The following is a 27,372-nucleotide window of genomic DNA, read 5'->3' on the forward strand; positions in this document are numbered from 1 at the left end:
GAGGGAGGTGGGGGAATGGGATAGACCGGTGATGGGTAGTAAGGAGGGCTTGTATTGCATGGTGCACTGGGTGTTATACGCAACTAATGAATCATCGAGCCTTACATCGGAAACCGGGGATGTACTGTATGGTGACTAACACAATATAATAAAAAATCATTTAAAAAAAAAAAAAGAATACATAAGTCACACACACACGACACACACACACACACACACACACACACACAGAGATACAAATGGCAAAAAACATATGGAAACCAATCAAACTGAGTATTTACCTATGACATTATAAATATGATTTTCATCTACCCAACTAGATGACATTTCAAAGACTGAGGGTCTCAAATATTGGCAAAGGTATGGGAAAGGAGATGATCTCTTCCATTGCTAGCATAAGTGTAAATGCACATATCTGCTATTGGCAGGAGTGGTCTGGCTGTTTTTATTAAGTTTCGAAATGTCTACTCTTTACCAGCCAGCAATTCTACTCAACTATAGCTCACCTTAAGAAACAACTACACACTGAAGAACAAGGAGGCTTGTATAAGGATGCTCAACGAAACATTTATTTTTAACAATGAAAAATTGTAAATTAAGGTACATCATTTTTATGACTGCATAATCATAGTGTATTATAATTTTAAATACTATGTAATAATTAAGAGGAAAATATGCAGACATATTCTGAGTAAAAGAAAATTGAAAAATGACAGAGTAAAATAGCATTTATGGTATTCAAATTAAAATGCCACATATGTCTGGGGCACCTGGGTGGCACAGTCAGTTAAGTGTCTGATTCTTGCTTTCAGCTCAGGTTATGATTTCAGGGTCATGAGACTGAGCCCCACTTTGGGCTCTGCATTCAGTGGGGAATCTGCCTGAGATGCTCTTCCTCTGCCCCTCCCCCACTCATGTAGGCTCTCACTCTCTCTCCCTAAAATAAAGAAATAAAGCTTAAAATAAAATACCACATATTTCCATTGTCAATTTATGCATATAAATGAATTTTAAAGGTCTGGAAGAACACATACCAATTCCTAATGGTAGGTACCTCTAGAGGAGGGAAGGCAAACTGACCGAGACCCAGCCTTCTAGAACATTCTTCTCAATTTTACAAACATATACAAGCAGATATACACACATTTTATTCTTTTTTTGTCTGATTTTACAAAGTTAGAATTATATTGTATACAACTCTGCAAACTTTTTGTCACTAGAATGTCACCTATTTGATGAACATACCCAGAAGTCACTCGCTATACACAAAAGCCAGGTTTATGCTTTCTAATTTATGTATGCCTTACGTAGAGATACACACACACATATACATACTTATACAAATGGGATCATATCACCACACTGGGTTCTATTTTTTTTTTTTTTAATGCCATCGTTTTTCTCCTATCATTTCACTTGCTTCTTTAACTCCCACTCTCCCTATCATGGCCACTCACATCTTTTCCTTCCTAGATAATCAAATGCAGCAAATCATTATGCACCCATTTCTACTGTTTCTCCATGTTCATGTATCCATGTACTTTGCACAGAAATGCATTCACATACGTATTTACAAACATAAAGAGAGCCCCCATAAAAACCACATGCTTTGTAAAAATAGGATCATATTATATATGCTTCCATTCATTTCACTTTCTTCATTCCATAATATCACAGGAAAATCCTTTCAGATCAACTGATATAACTCACATTCATTATCTATGATGTTTGCATAATCCTCCTTGGTGCATCTGTGTTCTAATTTATTCGACATTCCCCCATTGGTTGATATTTGTTTCCTGGGCTATGGATAAAAGGCTGGTGCACATATGAAGATCTTTGTACAATGTCTTTGAATACTACTACGGATTGAAGTGGGGGGGAACTGAGGGGGAGACGAACCATGAGAGACTATGGACTCCGGGAAACAAACAGGGTTTTCTAGGGGAGGCGGGTGGGGGGATGGGCTAGCCCAGTGATGGGTATTAAGGAGGGCACATATTGCATAGAGCACTGGGTGTTTCAACCAAACAATGAATTATGGAGCACTACCTCAAAAGCTAATGATGTCCTGAATGGTGACTAACATAACATAATAAAATACATACATATATACATAAATAAATTCCATACAATCTTAAGAAATTTGACTATCGGTCAACATCTATAAAAGAACTCGTGGAGGATGGAGGGAAATTGCTTGTGGGAGAAGAGATTTGAGAGATGTTTGGCAGTCAGACATAGAGAGTCTTGGCGGTCATATTAAAGAAATGCATCAAGTCCACCAGTGAAAGGTTTTAAATCCTGAAAAAAATGAGTTCACAGCTGAGTTTTTCAAATGCTATTTTGGTGACCCTATAGATGGGATGGGCAGTGCGGGGAAACACAGTAAGATTAGACTAATAAGGATACACCTGTGTACAATCATTCAAGCAAGACAATGGCTGCAGCCATAAACAAGAGATTCAGACAAATCCGAAGTACAGTTAAGATGTGCAAGCAATAGGAATCAGGACTGGAAATTGGTGGGGGCAAAGAAGACGTCAAAGTTGTTTCCAGGTTGTCTACGTGGATGTACCGAGCCAGAGGATACCAAAGAGTCATCGGGTTTGGGCAAAAAGATAAGTTCAGTTCTGGGTCTGTGGATTTTAAAGAGTTTTTGAGACATTCTGAGAAAAAGTACAAGTAGAAAACTGTATATATAGGTCTGGTGCTCAGAAATTGTCTTGGATATATATAAATAGGGTGGTTATTTAATCTGATAAATCAATATCTAGCAGGCTGATGTGACAAGGGTCCCCTAAAGTAACTCCAGGAAAGCACTTTTTATTTTCTCAGAAAGCTGAACTCATCAGTGGTAGAGAAGGTGAGACTAAAGGAAGGGATAAAAGACATTACTGTTACCTACACTCAGTTTTGTACTAGGATCTGTGGGAAATATGAAAAAAGGGAAAGCTGAGAAGATATACGTACTACCATCACCGGGCCACTTCTGGTTATCAAGGTGTTAAAGGAGGGAATTCTCCCTTCCTGACTTCAAGTTTCATAAATGTAAAACTACTTTCAGTTATTTTACTTCAAAAATGCCTTTTGCTTGTGGATTAAAATAAATGCATGTGTTTTATTTACTTGCATTTTTCCAGCTCTGAATCTTAATTCAATCTCTTCTTTTCAGCTATCTTAATATCCCCAAGATGGCGATTTAGTAAAGTTGAAAAAAGGAGTGTTCTTTGCTATCTCAGAACAGGGAAAGACTTGCTCTGTATAAAATACATTAAGGAGGGGCGCCTGGGTAGATCCGTCGGTTAAGTGTCTGACTCTTGGTTTCAGCTCAGGTCATGATCTCAGGGTCATGATCTCAGGGTTTGAGACTGAGCCCCACAACAGGCCCCCGGCTCAGAGTAGAGTCTGCTTGAGATTCTTTCTCCTTCCTCATCCCTCCCCTGCCCCGCTCCTCTCTCTGCTGCCTCTCACGTGCATGCTCTATCAAATAAATAAATAAAATCTTAAAAAAATACATTAGGAAATACCTGCTATTCCTTTGTCTAAACCTTGTCAACTGATGCCCAGTGTGAGGAAAAACCAGCAGCAAAGTGGGGTGAAAAGATTCTAAGTATTACCTTCTGGGCTGGGAGCCAGTAGTGGGACTTTGTATACCCCAGTGTGGAAATAAGTGTGGAAATAAGGACCCTCTACCAAAGACACTGAGGACTGTGATGTGCACTTTAATAGATTATATTGTTCGTTGATCAAAGTGATGAAAATATCACGTTCGAATCAGTATTACGTATTATGAATTTATAATATATTTACGAAGCATTTCTATCTTTATCCAAGTTAGTGAGGGAACACCAATCTGTCCAAATAAGATATACTGTTAACCAGGTAGCTTTACATTGCTTTTGGTGTATGACCTGATCTAGAGAATTCATCCTAATGATCCTTGTGAATATTAAAATTCTCAATTTATATAGCTAAGAAATTGAATAAAAATGGTTAAAGTTAGAAGAATAACATACAGGCAAAGCTATTTGTCTCAGATATGTTTACTCTCATCTCTCTATGGGCACAGACCACTTTTAGAAGGTCAAGAGAATGTTTACCCTTCTCTTTTCACATTGCTAAACCTGGGAAAATACAATTCAATCAAGTTCACATGGAGTTTTGAAAGGAATTCAGTTTCTGGTCTGTGTTCTCAGAGCCCATGGTACATTTTAGGGTGACTGACCCTTTCATGATGTGAAGTGAACCATCTGAGGGCCGTGGCTGCCAACAGTCCAGCTAACTTGAAGCTGCCTGGCCAGATACCAGGCTATGTTGCCTTCAACTTTCCCCAAAAGTAATTTGCTCGTGGCTGAAGCCCCAAATAAATCATGAAACATAGCTCTGAGCAGCATTTTCCAGAATGTTTTTAGCAGAAAATCCATAACATATGCAGGCAAATATGGGGTCTTGGTTAAATATATATTGAAAATGCCTTACTTAAAATTGTTCATGGATATTTTTAAGTAGCAGGATTTATCAGAGCCTTTGACACAGTAATCTGCATAGAAATAACCTGCAATACTCCCTAGGAGATGAATATTGCATGTAGTGTTTCCCCAAACTTAAGATCATGCAACATTTTATCAAAGAACGCCTACTACTAACATCTAAAAAGAACACTAGTGAACCGCAGAAAGCAGTTTTTAAAACTTCCTTGGATGAATCATGAGGATTCTATAAGCCAGAGACAGGTGTCTAGAATCTATAGGACATCTGGGATGGCAGTCTGCCTCAGTCCTACCCCAGACCCCAAGCAGCTCTGGCTACCCTTGTACCCAGCTAGTATGAGATATAGGAAACCCAAGTGCCTGATGTCTGCTTTCCATTGAGAACTGGAAGGTGGAAGGCATGGTGTAGGACCACTCCCAGAATTACATAGAGTAGATTATATGCACTTCTATCAACATTTGTTTTAAATGTTTATTATTTTTGCTTTGTCCTTACTTCCAGTAACCTAATTTGATAAATGGGATTTTTTGACTGGGCTTAAGATAAATGCAGATATAATATTAATAATGCTAGTCTGTTTATCTACATAAAAATTTAAATGGAAACATTTTGTGCATTCATTTAAAGAATCATAGATTATTACAATTGTCTTGCTGTGCTCTCATGGGAGATATGAAATGCTAGTAATTTAAGATTCAATGAAAAATTGTAAATGCCAGAAATTAAATCTAATTCAGGGCATTAATCAAGAAGTTTCTACTATGGAGCATGGAGGACATTTCAGTTCAACAAATATTGCCAGATACTTTAATAGGCACAAGGGAGAAAGAGATGAAAAAGATCCAGGGAATTCTCTGGACAAGCTTCTGGGTTTTTCAGTAATGTGCACATAGTAGAAGAATATTCAAGTCCACGTGGGATTGAGGGGCATGGGTGTCATTCTCTAATCTGACCGTGAATACAAGGGAGAGCAGGTGAGGAGAAGGGGAACAAGATTGATGAGTAAGAAGGAGTGGTATCCCTACACAGAGGACCTTCCACACCAGGCTAAGAAGTTTGAATTTTTTTCATGGAGACACAAAGAAGGCAAAGGTGGTGCAGAGAGATCAATATGGACACAACTCCAAGAATCCAGGCAACACAGGAGAAAGGTGAGATTTACTGCTGACCAACAGGTATTCATCAAGGAACTCGTATGTCCATGGAGACTTAGACTCTAGAGATACTGTGATGAACACAAAAGACAGTCTCTGCCCTCTTGGCACTGACAACCAATATAAAATATAAATGAAGAATTAAATAACAGCATGTATGCAAAATGTTATAAAGAAAAAGTTATGGTGTTCCTAGTATATATTACAGAGTTGCCCAACCTTTTCTACAGAGGCCTTGGAAAGCTTTCCAGAGTTAGCAGCACCCAAGGTAAGACCAAAATGAGGAACGGCATTAGCGCTAGCTGGATAAAGGTGCTGGGGGGCCTGGTTGGAAAGGAGCCTACTTTTAGAAAAACCTAACTGACAAGTGTGTCAAGAGGACTGTATGCTAAAGGGAACAAGAGAACTCTAGCCTGGCTAGAGCAAAGGATTTTTAAGAGTGTGTGAGATGAGGGTGAAGTGGCACGGCCTACAGGGCAGACGTGCAAAGCACTGAAGATCAATATGAAGGCTTTCAGATTTTATTCTAAGGTCAACAGGAAGCCACTAAAGGATTTTAAGCATCATCTATTTTATAGTCTGTTAAGATTATTCTCACGTCTGTGTGGAGAATAGACTAGAAAAGCTACTGTGCTCTGGAGAAGAGAGTGAGTCCACTGTCAGCTCCAACAGTCCAACTGGGTGTCCGGTTGGTATACACCCCATGTCCAGCAATGCCTGGTACACCGCAAACACTCCAAGTGTATTTGTTGGAAGTCTGGATAAATGAATGAAATTCTCTCTTTATTCATTTTTAATCTGACCCCCAAACTTCTCCAATGAGAAAAGCAGTTTTTCAAGGTCAGAAACTTTACTATCTGTGGAGAAAACATCACCTTTAATATATGGGGGGAAATCATTTCACTGAAGGACCTTGAAGCATTAAATGATAAAACGTCTCCAAAAACATTTTTAGTGTGTCATTTGGATGACAAATGAATAGACGCATTGTCCCTCTGAGTTCCCAAAGCCTCAAGAAGCATATGCCAACAAAAAGAACAAATCTATAAATGGAAATTATTCCCTGAAATATGCTGGTTTTCCTTTTGTAGGAGTCAATTTTCAAAATTATACATTATAACTTTTTTTATAACAGCTTTATTGTTATATAATTGATGTACCATAAAAGTCACCCTTTTGAAATGTGCAGTTCAGTGAATTTCACTATGTTGACAGAGATATGCAACCATCACCATTGTGTAATTTTACAATATTTTTATCACTTTCCCCTGCAAAAACAGTCCTATCCACATTAGCAGTAAGTCCTCATTTCCCCATCGCCCCAGCTCCCAGTAACCACTAATCTACTTTCTGTCTCAATGGATTTGCTATTCTGGACATTTCATATGATCAAAATCATGTGATATGTGGTCTTGTGTGACTAACTTCTTTCACATAGCATAATCTTTTCAAAGTTCAATCATATTGTAGCATGCAAAGGTACTTCATTCTTATTTTATGGTAGAAAAATATTCCATTGTAGGGCTATCCAACATTTTATTTATTCATTCAGCAACTGATGAACATTTAGGTCATTTCCACTTTTTGGCTATTATAAACAAAGCTTCCATGGTTATCTATATATGTTTTTAAAAACATGTATTAAGTTCTCTCGGGTATACACCTTAGCCCGGAATGGCTAGGTAACGCAGTCACTCTACGTTTAATTATATTAAGGAGCTGCCTAACTTTTCCGGTGGCTCCACTAGTTTACAATCTCTCCAGCAATGCACGAGTGTCAGATTTCTCCACTGCCTCACCAACACTTGGTATTGTTTCGTCTGTTTTTGTTTTTTCTTTTTCAAATTTTTATTTAAATTCTAGTTAGCTAACATATAGTGTAGTATTGGTTTCAGGAACAGAATGCAGTGACTCATCACTTACATACAGCACCAAGTGCTCATCACAAGTGCCCTCCTTCGTACCCATCCCCCATTTAACCCACCCCCCACCCACCACCCCTCCAGCAACGCTCAGTACGTTGTCTATCATTAAGAGTCTCTTATGGTTTATTTCCCTCTCTCTTTTTATCCCCTCCCATGTGTCCGTGTGTATTTTTTCTTAAATTACACATAAGTGAAATCATATGGTATTTGTCTTTCTCTGACTGACTTATTTCGCTTAGCATAATACCCTCTAGCTCCGTCCACGTTGTTCAAATGGCAAGATTTCATTCTTCTTGATGGCTGAGTAACATTCCATTGTAGATATACAGTACATCTTCTTTATCCATTCATCAGCTGATGGACATTGGGTTCTTTTCAAAGTTTGGCTATTGCTGATAATGCTGCTGTAAACATCGGGGAGCATGTAACCTCTCGAATCTGTATTTTTGTATCCTTTGAGTAAATACCTAGTAGTGCAATTGCTGGAAAACACAGTGGTTCTATTTCTAACTTTTGGAGGAACCTCCATACTGTTCTTTAGAGCGGTTACACCAGTCTGCATTCCCACCAACAGTGTAGAGTGTTCTTTCTCTGCATCCTCGCCAACATCTGTTGTTTCCCATGTCGTTAATTAACACTCGTTATTGTTGATTGTTTATATTATAGCCATCCTAGGAGGGGCGTGAAGTGGTATCTTATTGTCTCATTGTGGTTTGATCTGCATGTCCCTAATGACTAATGAAGTAGAACATATTTTATTAGCCACATTTATTTTAGTAGCCACATTTATACTTTCTTAGGAGAATGTCTAAACCCTTTGCCTATTTTTATCAGGTTATTTTCTATTGATGTGTTGTCTAATTGTATTAATTAGTACCTTTATGTAAACATTAGCTTGGAGAGTATAATACATGAGAGGGATGTCTTACTTGTGAATTTAAAGTAAAGGCTTCTAGTAATCCCATCATGTTCTTGGAATTACACAATAGTTCTAACTTTTTTTTCTTTCTATTATCTTTTATCTTTAATTTGTGTATTTGTTTCTATTTTGCTCAGATCTCAATTTATTGTTACATGTATGTTGATGCTCTTTGGCATATTTCTAACAGATAGTCATCAGCATTAAATCCTTTATTAACATAAAGTATACTTTTTCATTTCTTGTTTGTTTGATTTTTCTTTTTTGTTTCCTGTTTTGTTGCTGTCCTGTATTCACCCTTTGGAAATACCCTCTCCAACTCTTTCCTGACATGTTTAGGTGAGCTGATCCCAATTATGGTTCCACAATGGGAAAATGACCCAAAGGTGGCCAGTGAGGGAGTCAGTAACTGCCTCAGGGAAAAGAAGAGGCCCAAAACCAGATAAGCAAAAGCATAGGGAATTTTGACTGATGAGAAATAAGTCATATTTTTTTTTTCTTGCTAAACTAGAAGGTGATGACTGTAGAAGTTTTATGGTCTACCTTGTTACCACCTAGGGAAAGCCTGCCTGAGAAACAAACCAACATAGACAAAAGTTTCATTGAGAAGTAGACAAGAATCCTGATAACGTTTATGAGGAGCTAGATCAAAACAGACTTTCAGTTATCTGTACCATTTGACCTTTTGGTTATATGGTCTAATATCCACCCCTTTCCTCAGGAGGTATTCAGTGAATTTGAGTTCCTAGCACGTCCTAACAATCTTACACATTATAAGAAATAATGTTTGTAGTGCCTTTTTTTCTCAATGCATTAAAGTATCATTTTCAAAAAGATAAAAAATATGCCTCTAAAACTAATATATAAAGAGCTATTGCGAAAGCCTTGTTCAATTCCTTAACGAGGGAGTCAGCTGAGCAATAAAGCTGCTTGAAAGAGATTAGCATTATAGTCAGTGAAAAAAAAAGAACACTGGAATAGTATTCTACTGTTAGAAAAATAAAAAAAAAATAAGACTAATATTTTTCAGGTAAATAAAACAGTAACTTTGCAGGGTTTTTTTTCTCAATCAGACAAAAATAACTTGTAATTCAACAGGACAAAAATTATTTGTAATGTATTAATCATCTGCAAATTAACATCTAGCTTTACAGAGCATAGTATGGTTTTTATAGTGAGTAAAATAGTAACTAAAAAAGAAAAAAATTACATATACCTAATGATAATTCAGGTGCTTTGTCCTAGTAAATCATCAAAAGAGTACAGGATAATGTTTTGCCTTCTTTTCATTTTTTTTTTGGATAACTTTTAAAAATATGACAACTTCAATGTGGCAAATTATAACCACACAACATCTGACAATACGGGAGATTATTAGTAGAGTTCTTCTCTATCTGCTTGGATGATAAAGATTTCCTGTCCCTAGATCAAACCTGGAGGAAGGTCACCTTGAAGTGCTTTACTCCTTGCCCAATGGTGATATCCAGCATCAAACACCTACTGTTGATGGATGGACTGATGTGGGATCCTCTTCAAATCAGACTGTCCATATTGTAGAGACAGACACAGCTCAAATGCCATTGAAGAATTTAGGACACATCTTAACACTGACCCTCTCTACCCACCACGCACCTTCCCTGGCTTTCTAGGTCTGTCCCTTTGCCCATTTCCCTTGGGTGGTTTTGCAACAGTGATATCAGTGGCTATAACAGTGTCTCATCTGCTTATACCAGGCTCCAAAGGAACACAGGGAGTGCCTACAAATGGAAGAAGGAACCAGGAAGCTTCAGTTTTAAAAAGTGGGAGGGTCTACCTGTCTCAAAAGACAGCAGCTGAAGGGCCAGATGTCAGCCCCCAGCTCTTCTGGTCCACGCAGGCCCTAAGGGCACAGTCTGAGGAGAAAAATGGGAGTGGAGCCCAAGACCCCATGGGTGGATTGCACATTTGTGAAATGTGAAGACTGAAAAGTCCTCTTAGTCCTTCCTTAGTTGTTAAATGTGAAGACAGAGAAGGGAGTAGAGATCCTACCCGGAGACTGTCAGACTGCAGCTCCCATCCTTCCCTGCACACATTCACGGCCAACGAGAAACATACCAAGGGGAGCACTAAGAGTCAGAGTCTTCCCCGATCATCATCAGCTGGATTAGGTCTTCCAAGACAAAATGAAAAGCTTACGGAAGAAGTGGCCAATACTGGGGACATGTAACCCTCCACTGCAGACCTTCCCAAACAAGAATAAGTACAGATGTGGAAAGACATTTCCCTGCTTAGTTCCTGGTGCAGCCCAGGGAGACCCCAGGTGGCCAGAGCTGCTGAGTATCTGCCTTGGCCTACAGAGCCTAGTCCTACCACGAGGGCCATGCGCTATGACCACTGACTTCGTGGGTGAAGAGGTGACAAAGGGTGGTAGGCATTGTTTTCTTGTCACTTCTACCACCACCACTGAGGTCTGCCCTGGTTTTTAGGCACTAGGGACATTCTGGGCTGAACTCTCAATGCAGGGCTATGTGGTCTGTTGTGGCCACAAAGTCACGGTAACCTGAGGTGAGCCAACAGTGGCCTTGGGGTCCAGAGGAGTTCCAGTGATGGCCATGATGCTCCATGTAATGCTGATTCTGGGGGCTCCATGACCAGCAGTGGGGGCCCAGCAGCCCAAGGAATACTGTATGAGGTGGTAGTTTTTACAGTCAGAATGGGATTCTTTTTGTGTCTAAAACCCTTTGTTACTATGCAAAGAGAAACAAAGAACTGGTCACCGGAATGTCTGTCCCTCTAGAGTAAAAATATCAAAATCATTGAGAATTTGTGCCACTTTGTAAGAGAGTTTGGAGGCCCTGAATCAACTATACTAGAAGCAAGATTTACAACTTTGTATAAGACATCGTAAACATGAAGACCTTGAATAAAGAGCTAGAAAGCTACCACTCTTTACTTGAGCTTAAACCAGGTACTTCCAGGAAGCATGGAAAAGAGAAAAGTCCAAATGATTACAACTTCAGATGATGGTTGACATTATAAGCAAAGTTAACTCCTTAGAAGAAGCATCAAAGCAAATCCAACATTAAAACAGCCTTCAAAACCCAGCCAAAGAATGGAGAAAAGCTCCAGACAGCACTAAAATGAAGCCTTTGGAGGTAAATTCTAATCTTCAGAGAAGCATAAAGTTGCTTTCATAAGAATTGCAAAAATGGAAGCATAGAGTGGGCAAATTTACTAACGTGAAAAAAATAAGCTCATAAAACTCTGCCCACAGAGTGAGTCCTTAATAAGAAAGAGAGTCAGATCAAACTTCGAGGTAAACACTTGCTAGAGATGAGTAGTTGGGCTGCTGTTCTTGGGGAAGGCAGCAGAGATTGTGCTAACGTGAAATTGGATATAACGAAGGCATCGGAAAATGGAGGCTTCTTGATTGGCAAAGCCAAAGGATTGCCGATTTATGTGACTGAGTTAAGTACCAGTTTACGAACTCTCAAAGAAGACGGGAAAGTAAATGTACACAAAAGTAACTGCAGAAGCTAGAATTCTCAATGCAAAAATCATTAAAAATCATTTGAAAAATCCCCAGCCAGGAAAGCTTTGCTGCATTCAGAAAACACCCAAGTAGAAAGGGAGAGACAAAAAATTGCAACAGAAACATCATTTCTTGAACGTAATCAAGAAAAGGAAACAAAGTTTTATGCATGCAGCATTCAACGTAGACAGCATTTACTCCATTTAAGGTAGAGGAGAATCACGCCAAACCAGCCAAAAACATCAGTGATGCATCTGAACAGCTACACACTTACAAAACTCAATCGAAAATACTTCAGAAAAATTAAAAAGAACCACTGGGTATTATTAAAACCCTCACAGTCCCAGGAGACAAAAGCTCATGTTACTGAGATAAGAGCTCTGTTTGCTCAGAGTAACATCAATAACTTAACAAAGCAAATGCATACATCACACAAAAATTGAAAGAGGAAGAAATTAAAGGTTCTGAAAACTATCTTTCCATTGCTTATTTTCCAAAAAAAAAAAAAAAAATGCATTTGGCAGAGGCCTGAGACCACAAGCAAGAATCTTCCAGATGGCAGATCCCTGAGGAAGGAGGAGCACTTGGCTGTGAACGGAGGAAATGAAAAGATCCACGCCCAGTATCCACCAGTTGTCAACTCCTAGGCTGCCTCCTGTCTGGCCAACTCCAACCTGAGTCAGCAAGTTCTCCAGAAGAGCCACGCACAGCTGTGTAGTTAAAATAGTGATCCTAACAAGAAAGCCTATAAAGAAGAACTCAATAAAACAGGAGTGAACAGTCTGGAAAGATGTCAGGAAATCGGACAAAATAATAGCCTTCCAATACCTGAAGTTTAAGATGGCCAAGAGTTGGTCCCTATCTCCAGAGCATTACAATCTAGAGTCCATGCACAGCAACGGAGGATGCAAATATTCAATCACTATAAGGATGAATTTTCAAGCAACTAGAACTATCTACAAACATGACAGACCGTTGTTCCAGGAGATATTTGTCCAGATTTTCCTTTATAGATCATCAGATCTTCACAAGACATTTAACAACGATTCCTCTCTTAGGAAATTAAGTAGAAATAAATAATCATGGTTATCAGTACTTATTCTCAAATAATTCAGACTATATTCTTTCTCAGAAAGATAAAATCACAAATTAATCATGCAATATTTTCAAAGTCTTAAGAAATATCTATCTTTAAATTACGCAAGCTTTTTATCTAAAGTGTTCCTAAAAAAAAAAAAATAGGCTTACCTCATATGAGGTACATGGGTTGTGACTGGCCCTCACTACTGAAAATCATTTCAACCTTTGGAGACATTATCAAAGGGCGAAACTGGGCATCCCTTTCCCCCATGATCCACAAGTGCAGGGGGGAAATCTCCAAAAGATGAAGGATTCAGATCTAATCAAGCATGTGAAGAAAATTCTTCCCAGCAGAGGCTGACCATGTTATAGAAATATCTCGATATATTGTATTTATTTGAGTAGAAAATCACTGGACAGTCGAACCCTTGACTTGCCTGAAGTCAGAAAACTTCTGCCTCATTCCACAGCTGGAAAGAATTCAGTGGTCCCAGCACTGCGAGGAAAACCCACCAATTATGGCTACATACTCCTGCCACCATTCTGCAACGGTGAGCTCCTTATCACTAAGGGTAGCTAGTGACAACTAACTACTGTGCAGAATTAAGCAGGTGAAAACGTTTTGAAGTAACTTCTGTAGAAGACAATGACTTGGATTGATTGGCCTTTCATGATCTAATGAATCTTCCTTTTCTTATTAGCTTATAGATTTTTCTACTTTCGGTTGGCCCACTTAGATTGGATTCTTTCTGAGATGTCTTTTACTCTAGAAACTTGTATCTTTTCCCTTCAATTGTTACTAGTTGAATTCTTATGACTCCCTTTTCTCCTGTGGAGCTCCAGCTTTACTACTCAGAAGAACAAGTCCAGTGAAAGAATATACTAATCACAAGTTAAACATTAGCCCACCAAATTAAATAAAAATTAGGCAAAGGTTAAAATGATATTTTTAAATATATTATGAATGTATTTTCAATGAAGTTGTGCCTAGCTACCCAAAACATTGGTCCATAGGTAATTTATAATCTTTAGTCATAGTCTTTCATTCTATAACAAACACAAAAATGTAAAAGACTTAAAGCTTGTTAAAAAAAAAAAAGGTGGCTTTGGACATAATGCCTTCTTGGCTTTTTGTTTCTTGTGGAATTGTTGGAGGTTGTCACTGAGAGGATGTGACTGCCAGTTGACATGTGAGCTGGACCCAGGCAACTGGAGGCTCCTAACCTTCTACCGTGTCCTTGGAACATATATTGCTCCCACTATTCCAACACTGGAAACCATTTCAAGGATGCACCCTTCAGAGTAATGTGTTGCCTCAACCTTCTTTGTCCTACAATCCCTACTACACAAAATCGTGTAACACAGTGATTTTTAGGAAACTGTATACCACATTATAAAAAATAGAACAAAATTAGTGCCTTACCAGAAATAATCCAGGCTACTATTTTAATTTTCTTTTTCAATTTATATAGAAGAATATCATTAAGATATTTAAAAACACATGATCAATTTATTATGGTTTCATTTTTAGATGCAGATAAATGTGAATGTGTAGAGAGGAAGTGATGAGGTACAGTTATCTCAACAACAGAGTTTAATTAGAGTGCACTAGTGTGTACAATTCACCTTAAACTCAATTTTGATAGGTATTAAAATTGAAGTGAATAGCTATTCTAAAGTAATTTGAATGCAACCAGCTGAATCTCTACTAAGAGTGCATAGGTAAGAGATGTGAAAAACTGATTATCTATTTAAAAATACAAATGAGGACTTCTACTGTTGGAAATTATGTCTCTAAACCCATTACAGACTTTAAAAAAAAAAAAAAAAAGCTTTTTGTGGTAGTAATTCCCAAGATAGCGACATAGGAGGCTCCTGAATTTCCCTCCTCCCACAGATGAGCCAATGGACAAAATGTTTTGTACAACTACCCATAAAGAAATTTCCTCTGAAAGAAATCCAAAAACTATCTGAACACATTGGATGGATGAGAAAACACCTACCCCGAAATGGGCAGGAAGGACGGAGACACACACTTGCCATAAATCCCGCCCTCCGCAAAGTGCCATTCAATCCGGAGAGAAACCCCAACTCCCAGCTGTGAAAACAGAGCTTACCAAAATTTATAAGATCCAGCAAAAGCAGTGCTGGTTGGGAAGTTTACAGTGATGAACACCTATAGTAAGGGGGAAAAAGTCACAAATAAACAACCTAGCCCTATAACTTTAGCTAGGGGGAAAAAAGGACAAACTAAGCCTAAAGTTACCAGAAGAAAAGACATAACAAAGATCAAAGCAGAAATAAATGAAATGGAAACTAGAAAAACAACAGGAAATATCAATGAAATTAAGAGCTGCTTTTTGAAAGGCAAAAAGAGTAGCTAGACTAAGAAAAAATAGAGAAGACTCAAATGATAAAATTCTAAGTGAAAGAGGAGACAATGCAACTGACATCACAAGAAATATAAGGAATCATAGAGACTGCTGAGAACAACTTTATGCCAACACATTGAATAATCTAGAATAAATGGATAAATTCCTGGAAACACAGACCTACCAAAACTAAATCATGAAAAAAATAGAAAATCTGAACAGAACAATAATGAGGAGACTGAACCAGTAATAAAACAAAACAAAACAAAAAACAAAAACAAAAACAAAACACAACACCTCTCAACAAAGAAAAGCCCAGGACCAAATTTCACTGGTGAATTCTACCAAATATTTAAATAAAAATGTGATTTTGTCAATTGTGTGCCAATAAAGCTGAAAAAAAATTTTGTTTCTAAAATTGTATAGAATCAATGTTCAGCTGAGTTTCTTAGTAATATTTTTTCCATTTAGAAGATGCTGAAACACTGAAATTAATGCAGGTTCTGGGTTCATTGAATAAGTTAAAATATTAAATTATATTAATAAATAATGTGCTAAATATAATGAATAGTAAAAATATCAAATTTTTATTTACAAAATAAATAAGTGATAACAAGAAATCACTAAATGATTTCTTATATCTATTATTAATATCCATTAATATTATGCAACTCCATAATGTTTTCTGAAAATTCCAGGGTTTTTTCTCATTCATGAAAAACCTTTAAAATTATTTGCCTATATTAAATGACCATTAAAAAAAATTTTAACTCTACACCACATTAGGAAAGGCATATTTGCTTTAGGACCATTTACAACATCAGAGAAACCAACAAAGTATCCATAAATAATACAGTGTGAGGATAATTAGTAGGATTCAAACATTCACCATGTACAAGACACTCATCTAAGTGTGAAAGCTCATTTTATTCTAACAGAACTCCATGATGTAGGTATTATTGCCCCATTCTCCAAAGAGGAAACTAGAGAGCGATTAATAATCAAATGTGCAAACTCACAGCTAGTAAGTGGTAGAGCAGATGTGAAATCCAGTCGGACAGTAGAGCCAGCGCTTTTAATATCTGTAATTTGCTGACTCTCTGTTAATGTTTTATTAAATTAAGTATTGCCTTAAGCCCCAGAATAATTATAAAATGAAAATACTCTATTGTAAATTAGATTCTGTTTCTCTAATGGCTTATTAAATAGAAGATACTTACAATTTTCTCAAGAAACTGAGAACATTTTTCTTTCCAGTTGAAATTCATCCAACGGAAACATGATACAGCAGATACCTCTATGGATTTCTTAAAGTGAAAATATGTACTTACTGAGGACTAGACTTGGAAGTCCTAGATCTCAGAGATTGCTTTGGGAATGTGAGAAAGTCATTATTTTCTGGCTCTCCAGTAATTTATTTTGAATTTGTTAAATTCACTGATGTGTGAACTGGTTATCGAAGCTTGATAAACAGCTTATAAATCACTTTGAAGTTGGCAGAAATAAATATTAATGAGTCAATTTTCAAGGAATTTAAAGTCAGTATCTCCTTCTTCTGGTGCCTAAGTTTAAAAGAGAATCTCAGTTGTTTGATTTAGAACAGAATCTACAACTTATTAGTAATGATGGATATTTCTCAAGATAATCATAGGACTATTGATTATATCAAATCAAACCATTTGCCTAAAAGAAAAGAATGTTCTTTGTAAATCCAGCACATAGTTTCATATGACAAAAGTTCTGTTTAAAACTTAGTTATAGGGGCAGCTGGGTGGCTCAGTCTGGTAAGCATCCAACGCTTGGTTTGGGCTCAGGTCATGATATCAGGATTGTGAGATCGAACCCCACATCAGGCTCCACACTCAGCAGGGAATCTGCTTGAGATTCTCTCTCTCCCTCTCCCTCTGCCCCTCCCCCTGCTCACCCACTCTCTCTCTCTCTAAAATAAATAAATAAAATCTTTTTTAAAAAATAAATAAAAATAAAACTTACTTATAAAACACAACAATGGTGATTTTAATCCTTTGAGATACTAAAGTAACTTGCTTCCCTGAGGTTTGCTCAGGGCTGACCTTAGAATAGGGAAAGAAAAATGCAAGCATTTCCAGGACCAGGGTCTACCAATGTCGGAGCCTTACCAACATCCCACCTGAACCATTTCTACCTTCTCCACACCAGACCGAACAGAATCAAAGCATATTAGTAGCTGTCCCAAGCCATATGACAAATGGCTAGCAAACTCAGGATTTGAGAACATGTTTATCTAAGTACAAACCTGTGTTAGTTTAGTGCTTGAAATAAGAAAAACAGATAATTTTCTATGTGATAGATTTTAAGGATACAAATAGGCCCTCCAGTTCTCCAAAATACACAATAAAAGGCATTAAAACCTATTTACTTATACATATTAGAAAACTCTGACCCTTCGAGGTTACATGCCATGCCCCAAATTAATAATCAAATCTGGACTTGATTTCAGAGCTCTTGTGCCTGTCTTCCCTTCCGCAGATACTCAATATCATAATATGAATATTTGTTTCCTAGATCTTATTTCTCATAACTAAGAAATACTTGAGACAAATGTCTTTTATACCTCATTTTGAGTTGGTTTATTATATCCCTCCCAAAAGTTCTGGTGTTTATCTGGTCTCCAGAAAGGAACAAGCTTGCGGAAAGATTCAGACCATTGCATATGGTTGGGAATCTCGTTCATTGTATAAGGACGCCCAGCTGAATAAATCAGAAAGCAGGCATTGAAATCCACCTCACTCTCTACCCACCAAGCCATATAAAGGTGTGGCATGCACGCAAAGAGGGTACCATGTCCAATCTGCGTAAGGGCACTTATAGGCTCACACAGGCCCTGCAAAGACCCTGGAAGTTAGGAAGAAAGTGAGGAGATGATTGCACATAAGTATTTTCAGATCCAATATCTACCAGAAATTAATTCAAGAAACTGACCTATAAGGCTAATGATTAGGATGTTTATTAATTCAGTAAATTAATTCTGGGGGGGAGGCGGGAGATGCCTCCTCTCAGCACCAAGGAATACAATTTTGTTTGAGGAGAAATGATTTAGGGTAAACATCAGCAACAGGTCCTACTGCACTATATGGGATATGAGAATGTTACTCAGGAGCCTGTGAATATGTAAGAAAATAAGTCTACAGAAGGTGGGAGAAACAGAAAACTCTTGTGCCCTTTTACTTGATGATTTTTTTCAAACACTTTCTAAAGGCTTCTTGGCATAAGACACTGTGATGTTGCATATAGCACATTCTGAAAAATCACTACACCATCACTGTGACAGATTCTGAAGAGTCTCTGAAGAAACACTTTTGAACATTAAGCTTGTCAAGTCTTCATTTAATGAATATATCATTGGCATTTTCTATTTTAATGCTGAACACCTTTGAAATGCTAACAAGAACTACCCATTTTTTGAGTAACAGGCACCATACTAGGTAGTTTGCATACATATTGTCTATCTTCCCAAAAAAGAATACTCCAAAAGTTACGTGTTACTATTCTCTTTTTATCAATGAGGAGACAGCCTCAAAGAATCTAAGGCATCTGGGAATTACTGGCAGAGGCAGATTCAAATCCCTGCTGGTCCCGATTTTATACCTGCGTCCTCTCTCCCTCACTGAACTGACCCTACGAGAAGGCTTCTACTTAGAAGAGAAAGTGGAAAGTAGCTAACCAAACTTTTACTGTAAGATACAGCAAATACACCTTGACTCAAATATGGCAACCCATGCATTCTGCTACTCTTTCCTGATGGATTAACTTGTTAAGCTGCCATCATTTTAAAATACATAATGATGTGCTTATAATCAACAGAACTTTATGTGGCTAATGCTTGAGTTCTAAGCCATCGGTCAGGAGACGTGGCGTGGCCACTTACCTGCTCCGACAACTTCTGTCCGTCAAGGTGAGCCTGCATCACGGCGTCATGAACAAGCACGTGGAAGTTCAGGAGCACATGCTCGATGTCATATGTTCCGTGCATGGCATCTGACAGCTCTTCCAGCGACCGGATGTAGGCATGCCAGTGTGGATTCAGCTCCGCCGTGTGTGCCAAGCAGCCTCTCACGACGTTGAGGCAGTACCCCATGCAAGGCTTCGTGCGAGTCAGGCCCTGGCAATGAGGGCAGTACTGCATCCTCAGCAGGGCCCTGCCGCACTCTTTGGAGAAGTGCAGATGGTCAGTGGTATTGATGACTTCGATGCCCAGATTCAGTGCCTGCAGAAACGTGCGACTGGGCAGCAGCGATCTCCCCATCTGCCCCATGACTCTTTTGGGAATATTTCCAAATGGGCTAACATCCCGGCGGGCCATCCGGATGCATTCCAAGTATTCCAGGGAACTGTCCGTCACACCAGGGTTAATGAGGTGATTGTAGACAAGAGGGAAAAGACTGTCGAAGAATCTGTTTACGAACTCTTCAGGATTAAGATCTGCACCGAATAAATAGAGCCCCACATCTGTGAACAACTCCTGAACTGAGGCTGCAGCCTCTAGGGCCATGTTCCTATAGGTGTTGCAGAAGAGAATGCTGGTGTAATTCTCGGCTTGTCTGATGAGCGTTTCGAGGGTTTCTGCAACAAAAGCAGAGGTAAAAACACGAAAAGGCTTAGTATTCATGTTAAAACGGCGCGTCTGTCTGCTCCAGACAGTAAATGAGCTTATCGCATCCAACCCACCTAAGGATCCAAATGGGAGTGCTCAGCGGACTAAACCCACTGTAGCTTTCCAAGGATCCTGGCTGGTCAACAGTGGGCGTTAAGTTCTATAAGATATATTTCCTAGAGTCAAACATCTTCAGAAAGTATAGAAATAAAAAAGAAGTTACGGTAGGGTAGTTCCCTAGTTATTTTGTTCCATAGTCATAACCCACCAATGACAGAAGAAAAGTGTCACTGAGAAGATAATTTCCAATGTGGGTTCATTGTTGACAAAAGACTGGCATTAGATGTTTGATTCAACACCTACTGTAATTTTACAGTTTTTCAATATTTTTTTTTTCAGAATGAAAGCTAGTAGTTTGCAGTAGTTACTGCAAAGAGACGCTAAATGCCCACAGGGAAGTCTGATAATCCTCAGATTAGGGGAGCATGATCAAATTAAAAAGAAAGTAAGATATTTCATGGTTCAACAATGCCTTGACTGGCAAACCCTGCTTAGTAGTAGGAAAGTCATGAGTTGTATTTGACAATGACGATAATTGTGTGACCATCTTCTGAACTATGTTCTGTTGCTCTTACCACCTTATCACCCTTAAACTTCACTGTGGGACACTATTTTCTCGCTTAGGGAACTGATGCTTCCAAGTAATTTCTCCATAGAAATAACAGAGCATAATTTATCCACAAATTAAGGAAGGCTATAGTAATTGGCAAGCAAAAGTTATATTTCAAAATGATAGCTTTAGGCAGCAATTGAACACCTTGGATATTCTGGTAATTACATTTTATAATTAGCCTAATTATAATAAATAATGATGCTGGACTGTTATCAATACATAATTAATTGTAAAATACATCAATAAAATTATCTCCCATAACCCCGATCTCATAGTTATTTTTAATTAGGTTGTAAAAGACCACACAGTAATTCAGTAATCAGACCATTGAATATATTATAAAAGGAGATGGAACAACAGTAGAATAAAATGAAATAATAAAAGGCAGAAGCACAGGGAGAGCTACTAATAAAGTGGAACTGTGTCGTGAATATGCCATAGTGTCCTAAAAACAAATAAACAGCAAAACAACAAACCAAACCAAACACCCTTATGAAGAACACAGATAAAATACAGTATCATGTATTCTGATTCTGTTCTGAGACCATTTAATGTTCAGTTTCAAGCTTTAGTGTGATGTATCAAGGTGCCTGCTCTCAACTGAATGTTTGTTCCCTCCCCTAAAAATAATATGTTGAAATCTAATCTCCAACATGATGGCACTTGGGAGTGAGGCCTTCAGGAGGTGATTAGGTCATGAGGGTGAAGCCCTCGTGAATGGGATTAGCGCCTCTACAAAAGAGACTCTGGAAAGCTCCCTGGCCCCTTCTGCTATGTGAGGACACAGTGAGATGACCATCAGGGAACCAGGAAGGAGGCTCTCGCCAGACAATGAATCTGCGAGCAGGACGAGATGATCTTGCACCTCCCAGCCTCCAGAACTATGAGAAGTAAATGTTTTGTTGTTTATATAAGGCATCCGGTATTCTGTGACAGCGGCCTGGACTAAAAAGTATATCTACCCCATCATCAAAGGCAACAGCTTTTATTTTTTAATTTTTTAAAGCTTTTATTTATTTATTCATGAGAAACAGAGAGAGAGAGAGAGAGAGGCAGAGGGAGAGGCAGGCTCTCCGCAGAGCAGGGAGCCCGATGTGGGGCTCGATCCCAGGACCGTGGGATCAGGACCTGAGCCACAGGCAGACACTTAACCAACTGAGCCATGCAGGTGCCCTAAAGGCAACAGCTTTTAAAGGTGGTTGTGACTCTGTTGCAACACAGAGTACTTACTTCACACTCTAGCTTATTAAGGAAGCAGGACTCCTGTTATCTCTGCATCTCCAGTGCCCACCAGAATGCAAGCTCTCTACTATGCACTCAATAAAAAGGTGAGTGAAGGAAGGCTTCAAGTGAGATTAGCTGCTCTGCCAAGTGAGATCGCCTCACTGACCAGGCTGGGTGAGGAAAGTTCTGGTTGCCAGGTCTCTGCACCGGGGTTTGCAACTCAATGGGTCTGTTTTGGTTCATGAGTCTGCATTTAACCAGCAGCCTCCAAGATTCTTTCAACCTAGCCAGTATTTGAAAAACTGGACTTGCAGATAATCTATAAAATGTTCTCTCTGCATTTATAGAGTGCTTCAACAAGCCTTCCACCAAAATAGTCTGACCCCACAGCTGCACTCTGCTTTCAGAGACCCTCAAGAGTGAGTGTGAAAAGTGAATTAAACCTGTGGTTGGAAATAGAATAAAACTGCTAAGATTATATTTTTCTCATTAATACAGGCTCGTGTCTCTCAGCAAATTGTGTGTGGCCAAGAATTATGAGGTAGGTTGCAAATGAGATTACTTGCCAATAATTTTTTTTTTTTTTAAGATTTTATTTATTTATTTGACAGAGAGAGAGACAGCCAGGGAGAGAAAGAACACAAGCAGGGGGAGTGGGAGAGGAAGAAGCAGGCTCTAAGCGGAGGAGCCTGACGCGGGGCTCGATCCCAGAACACCGGGATCACGCCCTGAGCCCAAGGCAGACGCTTAACGACTGCACCACCCAGGCACCCTGATTTGCCAATAATGGTTAAATAGCAATGTCTGAAATTTTTTTTTAAGATAAAATAAGGATAGAGTTAAAGATACCAATACCACAGGCACGCTTACATACTTTCCACCAGTTTTTCTAAGGTGCATGCCGTAGACGTGATTGTGACTGATGCCCGCCAAAGATTCTCAGTGCAATAAAGGTTGAATGCTACCCCAGGAAATACAAATGTTCCATCTGATTTCTGCCAACTCTAAGTGATGTTCAAACACAATTTTTTAAAGTAAAAAATAAAATGTTTCTTTATAAATTCCAGTCCCGGTAATTTATATCTTATAATGATTCAGGAATATATGGAATTCATCTTTTTAGCTGCTATAACAAATAGGTTTTGCAAATTAACGTACTCTGTGAAAGCAATATGGAAAAGGAGATATTTAATGTTTATAATTTTTATTTTTATTTTATTTCAGACTAGTTTTCCTCTGATCTTTTAAACAAAATAACTGCAGATGTATAAAAATGTTAGGAATCCTATTACAGTAACATTTTAAAACTTGTCTCTGATGTTGTAAAAATTAAAATTTTAGTTTTCGTGACTACATATTGTTTTTGCTAACCTTTGAATAAGAGCTGACATGTGACCAAATACCAACATTCTGATTATTTCCTGAATATCTAAACACAAAATGGCCTTTTAAGATGGACTGTTCTGCAGTAGTTTCTCAGTATGCTATTAACTCATCGCAATATAAAGATTTTTCTTTCAATCTGTGTTAAATCTGATATTGACACATTCCAGTTAGTTGAATTACCTAAACATGTGTTGGTATTTTTGAATGTGTATATTTGTGATCCTGAACATTTCTTTTTTTTTTTTTTTAAAGATTTTATTTATTTATTCGACAGAGATAGAGACAGCCAGCGAGAGAGGGAACACAAGCAGGGGGAGTGGGAGAGGAAGAAGCAGGCTCATAGCAGAGGAGCCTGATGTGGGACTCGATCCCAGAACGCTGGGATCACGCCCTGAGCCGAAGGCAGACGCTTAACCGCTGTGCCACCCAGGCGCCCCCTGAACATTTCTTAAATCTGATGATGAAAACAGTAAATAATTGTTCTATATACATTTGAATCTTTAATGATTGGAGATAAACATACTTTTATGAATTTTTGATCCTAATATAAAATGTTAATATATAAGCACTTATATTAGAAACTGAACAATCTAGAGGCCAATCCCCTGATTGATTTTGTTAAATTTTTTTAAAAGAAAAGTTGGTAAAATCAGAAGCTGAATTTACTAAAATTAGTTGTTTGTGATAACTGTGAATTTGCAAACTCATCACTTTGTTCTCCTACTATGTTTTCCAGAGTTGAGTGTTTCCATTTATGGAATTAGTATTATGATTTTAACAAGAATTTAAACTTGTCGAAAGGATTGTTAAATAAACAAAATATCTTACTGTTGTGCAAAAGAATAATTCACAACAAAATCAGTATTCATAAATGCAAGGTAGGGTAGATGCTAGACAATTTGTCATGTCTACTTCATTATTAAAGAGAAGCCATACTGTCCTTTCATTACAAAGTTTTAATAAGCAAAAAATACCCCTCACCTAAGCTAAATAATAGTGTTCTGTTGATGTGCCAAAAATTATAACACTTACTAAAAATAAATAAACATTTGCTAGCCTTGCTTAAGGAATTTAAGAAACAGACTAGGGAATAAAAATCATCTTCTTTTGTTTTTCATTGAGAATGTCAATAAGCTCTTCTTTCCAGTGCTATCAGATCAAGTCTACCAAGGTAGGAAACTTCCAACTTTCCTTTTAATGCCTAAGAGTGGTAGGTTGAGTAAGAAGCTGCAATCTAATTACTGATTGAATAAAAACATAATTTCCCCCAGCTTTACAAGAGAATTTATGCATCATCGCATTAAGTGGAAGGTGAAGTTGGAATACATGAAGCTGATCTGCATCACTTCAATTTTCAACATTAACATTCTGTCAAGATTTAATAACAAAATACCTACGACTAGAAACTTACATCAACTTTTTCAGCCCACATTCCCTTTAGAGACATTTTATAGTACATTCAAATGACACTCAAACTAAAGATTTAAACTTAAAATACAACTGGTAGAGATAAAACAAGGTGATACGGATTTAAAATTAAATTTGACAAAGTGTGAAGACTGATATGCAGGTAGTTTTTTACAATGGGAGAAACAATATTCATGGGGCTTTTACTGCTTTAAAGAGAAACAGGATTTCAAAATCTAATGATCATGAAATAACTGTTATAATAACTTTCCCTGCATGAGATGAATAGACATTTTATGACCCATTTCATATTTTTATTATTTTTGATATATGAACATTTTAGGATACAAAGTTTTAAGTGTCTATTACAATTTAAGACCCCAGATATTCTCAAACACAGCAATGAAATAGATTAAGAAAGATTAAATCATATCAACTGTGGATAATCAGATGATCTTACAATGTGTACCTGGGTTGAAGAGAAATTTTCAGAGGAAATTTACATAGTTGTGCCTTCCAATTCTCAAGTCACAAATTCTGTTGCTATCACAGATAATTCCTTACTACCCTGCTACTTCAGAGCTAGTTTGTGCCAGAAATTATCTTTTCCTCTGTATTGAATTCTCGATACATGAGTAGATAGGTAGAGACAGGTAGACCATTTTAATAGCAATTTCTCAACTAGTTTTTATCACATACATATAACAATGAACTGTTATTCCTTCTCCCTTTCTTATTGAACAAAAATGCCTTCCAATAATTTTAATATGGTCACATTAAATAATTCCTTTAATTAGCAGAAGATCATCATAGCCACTTCTGAAGATATGCATATTTAAGTCAAAGAAGCAATTACCAATTTCTACAGTAACGAAGTTTTTATATTGAATTCATCCCTTTGACATTTGCATATTTTGTCAACTTTTTCATAAAAATAAAATGTGTAATAAGTTTTCTAGAATATTAATTTAATGACATATTTTTAAATGTTATACAGTATGATTTATAATATCATTCCTCAGAAATTAGTCATCTATACAAATAAATAGTAAGTGGATATTAATCTGTATCACCAAAATTAACATATTGGTAATTAATCTGGTTTCCTTGGACAAGCACTGCTTGGAAAAATACTTTCTCAACTTTTCTCTTCCTCATTTCCCTCCCCACTAATTCGGTTATCATGGCACTTCACATTTATTACTAATATTATTTTATAATCATTTATGTTCTGAAAATCAATTTATGAGTTCAGCAAGGATTTAAACTCATTTAAGCACTTATGTAACAGATGAAATCAATGCAAAACAACTCACTGTAGATTTATTCATAAGTTATTGTGGGATGAAGAATTTAAATCAAATCTAATAATTTTTAAAATAAACCCAGAAACAGGGGTGCCTGGGTGGCTCAGTCGGTTAAGCATTTGACTCTTGATTTTGGTTCAAGTCATGGTCTCAGGAATATGGGATTGAGCCCTGCATCTGGCTCCCTCAGCACAGAGTCTGTTTGGGATTCTCTCTCTCCCTCTCTCTCTCTGCCCCTCCCCCCACTTGCTCACGCTCTTTCTCTAATAAATAAAATCCTTAAAAATAAGTAAATAAATCAGAAACACAATCTAGAAATATAGAACTGTCATATAAAACAGTTTTTTATTTACTGATTTATATCATCTTCTACTGTTAATACAAAACTAAAAAAATCAATATCCTTTATTGGTGGGTCTTTTTCTTTTTTTTTTTTTTTTTCTTAATTCCATGCTCTAACACATTTGTCTCCTTCACTTAAACAAAAACCTTTATGTCACTCTACTTCATAATCCCATTTTCTCTTTTTGATAGCTCAAGAAAATAAGGATGTTATATTTTCAGCTTTTAGAGTGACACATTGACCATTCCTTCTTCAATGTATTCAAATCCAACTGGTGTTTTTTGTTACTCATTATTTTATTCATCTATTAAACCATTATTTTTGAGCACCTGCTGTGGACCTCAATACTAAAGTTGAAAAAGCCATACAAGTTTCTACCCTCATGAGGCTTAGAATCTAAAGGACAGGAAAATATAAAAGCAGACATATAAATATGACTTATTAAGTAAGTATTATAGGAAAAAAGATTAAAGGGTAGAAAGTGATAAGATCACTGTTTTGGAGGGCTCTGAGTCAATTTGTCTATAATCAACTCATTAGCACCTAATCAAAAGTAAATTCCCTGATGAACCTATTCCCAAAAGCAAACTTCCTGAATTTACCAACTATATCCAAATTACCCAAACTATATGTAATAGTTGGTTATTTGGCACATTAAAAAATTAAGTTGGCAAACTGGTTTGAGCAAATTGATTTTCTATGGATTGACCATTTAAGATAATGTGAGCAGGAAAGCCTCCACTGAGGAAGCAACATTTGAGTAGAGACTTCAATAATGAAAAAAGCCAGCCATGAGCAGATGGGGTGTGGTTAGCAAGTTCATAGGAAATAGAATGCAAGGTTCTGAGGTGTGAAGAAGCTTGCTGCCTAAAAAAACTGAGGAAAGGCAATGTGATTGGAGAACAGTGAGAGGAGGGGAGAAAGATCAGAGAAATCAGAACAGC

The 27,372-nt window shown here is 37.5% G+C and overlaps 1 protein-coding gene across 1 annotated transcript in view; it reads right to left on the bottom strand.

The window, feature by feature from the left end:
* Positions 1–27,372, bottom strand: part of GPC5 (glypican 5) — a 655,903-nt gene that overhangs the window by 365,978 nt on the left and 262,553 nt on the right. The window contains exon 3 of the mRNA XM_057307720.1: positions 19,363–20,057. Coding sequence (XP_057163703.1) covers positions 19,363–20,057 — 695 coding nt within the window. The remainder of the gene's footprint in view (positions 1–19,362; positions 20,058–27,372) is intronic.

Source organism: Ursus arctos, unplaced genomic scaffold (assembly GCF_023065955.2).
Source record: "Ursus arctos isolate Adak ecotype North America unplaced genomic scaffold, UrsArc2.0 scaffold_10, whole genome shotgun sequence".
NCBI lineage: Eukaryota > Metazoa > Chordata > Mammalia > Carnivora > Ursidae > Ursus > Ursus arctos.